The following is an 8,065-nucleotide window of genomic DNA, read 5'->3' as shown; positions in this document are numbered from 1 at the left end:
TAGAAATTTAGTTTCGTTCAACTATTCTCTAGTCATGCACTTTTTGTATTTTTTTCTTTCTCCATAGTTAATTTATTTATATTAGCATGACAAAGTGTTATTAAACTTAATTTGGGTGCTTAGTTACATGGCCAATGAATGAAAAAGGGGTTAGAGTTAACCTTACTTTCAAGGCTGCTTTTCTTATGTAAATTCCAGCTGGAAAATTGCATGAGAACATCATCACGAACATAAGAAAAAGGGGGAGCCTGCATCATATTTATAAATAGGCACACATTGCGTACATGTGGTAATGCAGTAACACGGCGCTTTATTCCATATTGTCAACTGAGCTGCGTTTTTTCTTCCAGGAGATTCAAGTTGTCTGCGTAACATGTAGCCCCAATAGAACACTATATTGTTTTGGTATTGTAAATCATTAAAGTGCCATGGTAGATGTCTTAACTAAATAGCCCCTAGGAAGACAAGTGGTTACTGATAAAATACTAAACCCAGAAAGATTAAAGAAAATAAAAGGGAATAATTGGCTTCGAGGCTGACGTGTTGATCATTTTCAAGTTCCGTTCTCAATATATAAATTCACGTTGCTGTAATCACTTCGTGACTATTTCAACCTTTTAAATATGACAAGGGTGTGACAGTACCTGAAAAGTGACACTGGGCGGAACGGCGCTTAATTAGGGGAGAAAATGAAAATTTATCCTCAAGTGCTGACGTTCTTCATAAAACTTCAAACTTGGCTATTTCACACTGTTTGTTTGCTGACGAAGGCAAAGAAATGGACAAAAGTGAAAAACGCACGTGCAGGGCGTGCAAAGCTATTGTTTTTGACACTAAATATGCAAATTTGTGACATCTCGTTGCCGTCGCCTTGTCGTTGCTTCAGCTTCCTTCTTACACTCTTACAATCCACCATAACAAGGTCACCACCAGCAGTGAACCTCACTTTCATTTGAAGGCCAGGTAACTAACCACATAACTGTAGAATTCAGAGGCACCTTAAAAAAATCACAGATTTAAGGTGGCTCTGAATCCGCCAGACATAATTTTTTTAAACTTTGCAGAAAGTTTCATCTTGCCCTTCTGATTACTTTTCAGAAGTACAAAAATGGGCGTCAACCGAGTTCGTTTTGATATGTAAGCAAATAAAGACAAAATAAAGGGTGTTTTACAGAGCTTCCCCGTTGCCACGGTGACATATTATGTCACAAAAATGACTGCATCTTGTTCAGCAATAATCCGTGTTTTATTTGGTATCACAATATTGCTAATACATGATACAGCGTTGTAGTGCCGATCCTTCTAATAAGAGCGTTACTTGGAAGCATTGAAACTGTTTTGAGCCACGTTAAGCAACCAGACAAGACAAACAAGTCCGGATAACTTCAGGCCAAGTCCTGGATTCACTTATTTCTGTCAGATCGATGTTTTCCCCAATGCCTGTGGATCCTTTGAGAGGACGAAAGACGATACTTCACATCTCGCCGCAGATTGCAGAAAATGGGGAAAAGAAAAAGGCGTTGATAATGTCGGTAAATGGGGGCGCGATTTGTTTCGAACTCTGAATAAATCTCCTGCGTTTGTTGACGCTAGGTATTACTGGAATACAAACCCAAATTTACCCAGGTGGGACTGGCATGACAAGGAGAACAATGCACAAATTAAGCACATCGAGTCAGGGTGGCTCAATTGTTATCAACCGTGCTTCTCTCCTCCGCGACCCAGGTTCAACTCTGGCCTCGAGGTCGAGGCTCATTATGACTCCGAAGGTTTTTCTCCGGGTACACCAGTTTTTTTTTCCTCATCAAAATCGACTGTAAATCAATAACATCCGGGCGGATACCTTTGTATAGGAATAACCTCTGGTATCTCTCCCTTTCATTGTATTGAATGAATGAAGTTGGAATTATGATTCATTCTACAATAAATCATGAAAACTGATAAATTCTTCGGTAACAAAGGCACTGATGAGCCCGTACATTCTTTGTAAAATTTCGAATTTTCAAAGCGTCATTATTCAGAGATTATCTGGTGAATTCCCCTCCAAGTTTCAGAGATAGCTCATTTTTATGCAATGCACTTTCATTATTCATTGTTGCAACAATAGGTCTCCTGGTATGTTTTGTTTATGTTAGTCAGACGGCACGACATAGAGGCCCGCAGGCAGTTATGGGGTTGTAAACAAATGTTTTGTTTCTAAAGAAACTGTGGTGCTGCGTCGGTGGGTGAGTAAAACAGGAAAATTTGGTTTTTATCAAACGTGTTGATAAAGGTCAGAGAAGGTCAGAGCGAATGGGATTGGTTAGGATTATTTAGGGGTTTTGCAGGAGGATTTTCATCATACTACGTTTGTCAGTCGTCCTCGTTTTAATCTCGATCGGGTTTTGTCTTTTCTTTAGTAGTTTGAATAGGTGCGAACTGTAATTATCACATAATTTTTCCCTACGTAACAAAGTATTATTGCCCTTTCTCCGGGGTCTGGTGCCGGTGAATATTTTTCGGCCATATCTTAAGACTGGTTTTATTGGTGGTTTTTCTTATCTGGTACGGCACAATCGTATAGATTCATTAATATTTTATTCCTAGTATGTAATTATCAGTTACACGCGGTATCCAGTTCGTTTGCAAAAATCATTTACTTGTTATCGATGTCTTTTCATTTTAATGAGGTAGTCTTTCTGAGCTTCCTTTGCTAAGCAGACTGACCTGCGTACTCGATATACTATTCAAACTCATGAAATATTCATCATCCCGTGCGATGACGTATATAGAGGATATTACACGGTGGCGAGAAGATATGAATTTTATGTTCGAGTGGCAAGAACAATATCTCACGAGTGAGCGAAGCGAACGAGTGAGATATTGTTCTTGCCACGAGAACATAAAATTCATATCTTCGAGCCAACGTGTAATGTTCTTTTTATTATATGGAGACTAAATATTGATAAATTCCGATTTTATTGTGTTTCAAAGTAGTCAAGTTTTACAAATACGGCTGGGCTTTATAAAAAAAGGCGGGAATCGTGACGTCATTGAACGATACGACACTCACAAAGGTGACATACGGAAAATACGCCACTCGGGTCCCGGATGTAGTGGCGTATGGAATCTACGAGTGGTTTAGTTCCCAGTAAAACACTCTCCTCCATATAATAAAAGGCATTATATAAACCTGAATAATATATGCAAAGTTGTTCGGTTCGCAAAGACTGCTATGGGTCCGGATCAGCCCAATAGCGGCCAGGTCCGAAGAGACAATTTTCTGCAATCAGGATCTCGTCACTACTCCCCGGTCGATCAGTCATTTGATGCACGGCTAAATTCCCCAAATCCAGATTGGCTGGGAATAAGCTGGTGATCCTAAGTGAATAAGGCAATCAGTTCTTTAGTGGTGTTGGAATAGAAAAAGCAGGGTATGTCTTAGGATTCGATTTTATTCTTTATTTCCAGTCAAAATTTGTTTCCTTGATTCATCTATTTATTATTTTTTTTTGTGAAACCGGTTTTTCAAGTGAGTGGGTATCTGTGTGAGCCCGATTTTCAGGTGAACGGTATTTGTTTGAGACCCATTTTTGAGTGAGCGGGTACCTGTGTGAGCCGATTTTAGAGTTAACGCACTCGTTTGTCGAGTATTTTTTGTTACAGGGCACCAGTATCGAAAGCTTACGACAAGAGTTGGAGGAGTTGAAGGAGGCAGCCGACCTCACTCTTGTAGACAATACCATCGTATACCTTATTTTCATTCTCGAGTCAGGAGAGATGAAGGCGCACCAATTTTCCCTGTAGCTTTCGTAAACAGGCGATGCCATTTGGACGAGACTTAAGTTTATCCTTTGCAAATGAGGAAAAAATTCTTAATCTAGGACTGTAGATTAGCAGCGTATGTCACTTAAAATTAAAAAAAAAAGACTGACAAAAAACGCCGCAAGCGATTTGTCAATATGGCATTCCCTTGTTGCCTTGACTTTTACGTCGAGGTGTGGTAGCCATCTTCTCTCGAATTGAGTCGGGGGAAACTATCGATAATTTTCTCCCTTCACTAATTTTGTTGCTTATATAATTATCTCTTTTTCCTTGGTTTCTTGTTTTATAGAACCAAATTCGTGAGACGGGCGTAGTGGGTGGATGTTTTTCCCCGATTGAAGCCCACCAAATGGCTGCGAAGAGAAATGTTCAATGGGTGTGGTCGGATGGAACCCCCGCCCCAGGTCTAGGGGAGATGACCAATATTGACAGCGTTTTGTTTAGTGTTCTGAGTGTTTATTCTGGGGAATTCGCGTCTGTGGGGGAGATGAACTTTCGGGATCTGAACGTTTTTCTAGCAGGCGATGTTCATAATCATGTTGGCGCCTGGGATGTCATTCTACAGGATTATGAGAGAAGAGAGACTATTTTCAAATTCATCTCTAGGGGAGTCAGAGTCCTGGATTATCTTAGTCCCTTTAAAGGCGTGTTTAAGGGTGTTCACTATGACAGTAATGCTCCTCCGAAGGACGCCTTCCCAAACCATTTGTCTTGCAAGGGATTTGAGAATTTTATATCAAGAGAGATTCGTTCCCGCATTTTGACGGGGGCTGTAAAAGTAGTAATTCGTTAATGCGACCCTGCCGTTTGGTTGGAAGAATTCCACGTTTGTTTATCAGTTTATTGGCCTCGCCTCTGTTAGATTGTCTGATTTCTACCAAAAGCAAAATAAATTAGTTGGATTCACGTCAGCTTTCAGTCAATAAATTCTAGTGTTCATGTCTGATATAATTGTTGTACTAGGGTTAGGGACTGGGACGAGTTAGGTTTGGGGAAGATTGATTTTGCATTAGGAAAGTTATAATTAGGTTGCGTGAAGGTATCTGTAAACCGAGATCGGGTATGCTTTGTTTGGACTTGGGTGGCTTCTTGGCAAGCGAGACTGGGATCACTTATCACGTACCTTAATGCTGATTAGTCAGAGGAGGGGATAATGAACTATTTTCACATTAAAATCCCGAGGGAGTGGAGTCAGAATGGACTCCTTTCACCTATCCGTAATGCCATTCTTTTTTTGGGGGGGGGGGGGGGGGGAAGGGGGGGGGCGCGTAAAAACAATGCTAAGCATGGAAAAGTGTTAAGAGTAGGCCTGTCACGATTGCGTTGGAAAAGACCACAAGATAGTGCTTTAAAAATGAAAAAAAGTTCTTAAATAGTGCTCGAATTTTCGAAAGCTGCTCGAAATTAAGAAATAGTGCTCAAATGTTGCTAATCAATTTGAAACATAACCTTGTAGATTTTCATTAGTATGCCTTTTTTTCCGAAGTATTGGCCTTCCGTTGTTCATATATGTTCTGAGAAGTAAAACATTTTTTTTTGAGCAAAGAACTTGCATTATACATACATATGTTTTAAAGACTGACATAGTTTGAAATTGTTTTTCTTCCAACGCAACACTGACTGAGGCTTAGAATGTGTCACAGTTCAATAATTCAATAAAAGATCATAAAAGAATCCTAGTTTGCTGAAAACTGTTTTCCAATACTAAGTGTTGCTCCGAACTAGACCTGAAGAAAGAGCTCAAAGTGTTTGTAAAATGTGAAAAAGTGCTCAATTTTGCTCCAAATCGGAAAAGTGCTAAAACAGCCGATCCCAAAATAAAACACTTGGATGATGGAAACGTTGAGATAACGTTGAAATATTTTTTCTCGAATAATGTTATTTCTCTGAGCCGGTAATTGTTTGGATTACTTAATGCTTCCAGAGCAGGAAAAGAATGTTTTCCGTAGCTTTTCTGTTGCCTAATTCTAGATCTGTTGCCTAATTCAAGGTCCGTACACACTAATGCGTTTTCGAAAACCCTCCTTTTCAAAAACCTTCGGGTCCTTGAAAACGAATAAAAGGATCTGCGTCCACAATGGCGACTGAAAACGGAGATCTAATGCATTTTTGTTATCAGGTCATGCTCGGACAATTTCTTTGTCCTAATGCGCATGCTTCAATAGCGCCAGCAAAACTATCGGACGCTTTGCCGCCAAAAGTGAGGCTGCATGTGATTATGACATGCATATGATTATGACGTTGCGCGTATTCGAAGGCTTCCCTTTTCGCCGTCCACACTACAACGACAGACCTCCGTTTTCAAAAGTCTCCACTTTCAAAAGCGTATTCGAAAACCTCCGTTTTCGTGGACCTCCGTTTTTGAAAACGTCCGTTTTCGATCGTTTTAGTGTGGACAAGCCCTCAGTCTTGCTTGGTAGCCAATCAGGCAAATATAATTCATTGACCACTCTACATAGGGGAGAAATGAAATGAAATCAATGAAACAACAACAACTTTCATAGGAATCCCAACTGGCCGGCGACAATTTACAAAAACAGCCGAGAATTTGAACCAGTGGCTACCAGGATCAAATTAAAGGATTAGTCAAAACGGGTCTTAAACCGCCTCAACCGCTGGGCCGCACTGCATCCTTGTACATTGTACATGTCACATTTTGAGAACTGGTACATCATCCAATCAAATCAATACAAACGTCTTTGTCCCCTTCTTTTTGTTCTCAAATTATTTTTTTGAGAATCCCGACTGATCAAAAGTTGAAGAGGTAGTTTCACATCAATGACACAAAACTTAATTTTCTGAGGATGACCAAAAACCAAGGTCAACTTTTTATTTCCAAGAACCACATTCAGTGCATTCAAAGTATTTTTGTCGTGTAAAGCTACGGATCTAGAAGCTGAAAGTGGACTGAAATTTAAAAAAATGGTCAATTTTTGTCAAGCTTAGACAAAATCGCCAATCAATTCAATATGGATAAACCCCCCTGCTAAAATTCCTAAGATATCATCTAACTGTTATGAATGTGAACTCACAGTGCTGTGTTGGGCGTTTAACCCAGTTAATTCGTGACGTTTCTTAAACCCTTCAAGTTAACGAACATATATTTTCCAAAAGCTACCTGCGGGGGGAGCGGGGTTACTGGGCCACACATAATCGTCACATTCCCATCTTGTTGTGAGTATAAGCCAGTGAGCTTTCTGGTCTATCACTGCAAGAATTGTCCTCAGTTCCTTATAGCCTTGATACGACCATTTTCCAACATAAAAGTTCTCGTTTTCTTTTCCCCACTTGGTGCATTCACCTGCGAGGATGGAATTGTCATCTGGCAGTGGTATGAAGGACCCACACGATGTTGGCATTTGTATTGTTTGTCCTGTGAAGAACTGAATCACAGCTTCACCAGTGCTGTTGATTATCGTAGCCACATGAAAAGTACGTTTCCCTGGCTTGTGGCAGTGAAATCGCATTTGCGTGAAGGCCAAGACCTTTCGCAGCTCGTTGAGAGCGTTATTTGTGAGAAACAAAGCGTTGCTTCGAAAAGTGTCGATCTTGCGATACGAGTCTTGAGCTGCAATTGTGGGTAGCGGTTTTGAGTCTTCAACTACAGCGTTGAAAACAAGAAGCCAGCCTCCTGTAATTCAGAGATTTTTGTATCATCACATATGCCCGGTAACTACCTTTTTTATAAGGAGAAGTAAAAACCATTTCTTACTCGTTTGTTGCAAAAAATGTGTTTACCCTTTGGGAATAAACTGCTCTTTCTCAAATCTCTCGATGGCCAATGAGAAGATCGCTAAACAATGAGCTGAAAATTTTACGTGACCTTGGAATGCGAGTCAAAGCAAGTTTTGCATAACGCCTTACCTTTTTTATATTTTGTCTTGTGGACACAAGTTGGGGTTGTCTACAATAGTTCTTCACCACACACGTAAAGCCTGGACCTTGAACTTTTTACAAGAGATGTTTTTGTTTTCTGAGAGGGCGGAAAAAATGAACCGCTTTGTGGCGTTTTAATACATTGTTAGCGGAAGATTTCCGTTGGTGTTTGGTGTTATGGGAAAAGGTAAACCAGTTCCTTGCGGATTTTGTGTTGCGTTATGGCTCCTAATCGGATAAGTAAAAGTTTGTTACTAACTTCTTACTAACCAAGCGCGAGGGCCGTACTGGGGAATATTGGCCCGATGTCGTGGCAGTACGGACCGAGCGCAGCGAGGTCCGTACAAAAACGACCGAGGGCCAATATTCCCCAGTACGGCTCGAG

The 8,065-nt window shown here is 40.4% G+C and overlaps 1 protein-coding gene across 2 annotated transcripts in view; it reads right to left on the bottom strand.

Annotated features, from left to right (window-relative positions):
- Window positions 1–6,420: 6,420 nt before the first annotated feature.
- The window catches only part of LOC137970515 (uncharacterized), a 15,955-nt gene continuing 14,310 nt past the window's right edge, over window positions 6,421–8,065 (bottom strand). For both annotated transcript variants that reach the window (XM_068817034.1, XM_068817035.1), the window contains exon 5: window positions 6,421–7,435. In XM_068817034.1, coding sequence (XP_068673135.1) covers window positions 6,894–7,435 — 542 coding nt within the window. In that variant the 3' untranslated portion in view covers window positions 6,421–6,893. The remainder of the gene's footprint in view (window positions 7,436–8,065) is intronic.

Source organism: Montipora foliosa, chromosome 9 (genome assembly GCF_036669935.1).
Source record: "Montipora foliosa isolate CH-2021 chromosome 9, ASM3666993v2, whole genome shotgun sequence".
In the NCBI taxonomy this organism is placed as follows: domain Eukaryota; kingdom Metazoa; phylum Cnidaria; class Anthozoa; order Scleractinia; family Acroporidae; genus Montipora; species Montipora foliosa.
This window is presented reverse-complemented; position numbering and strand designations above follow the sequence as displayed.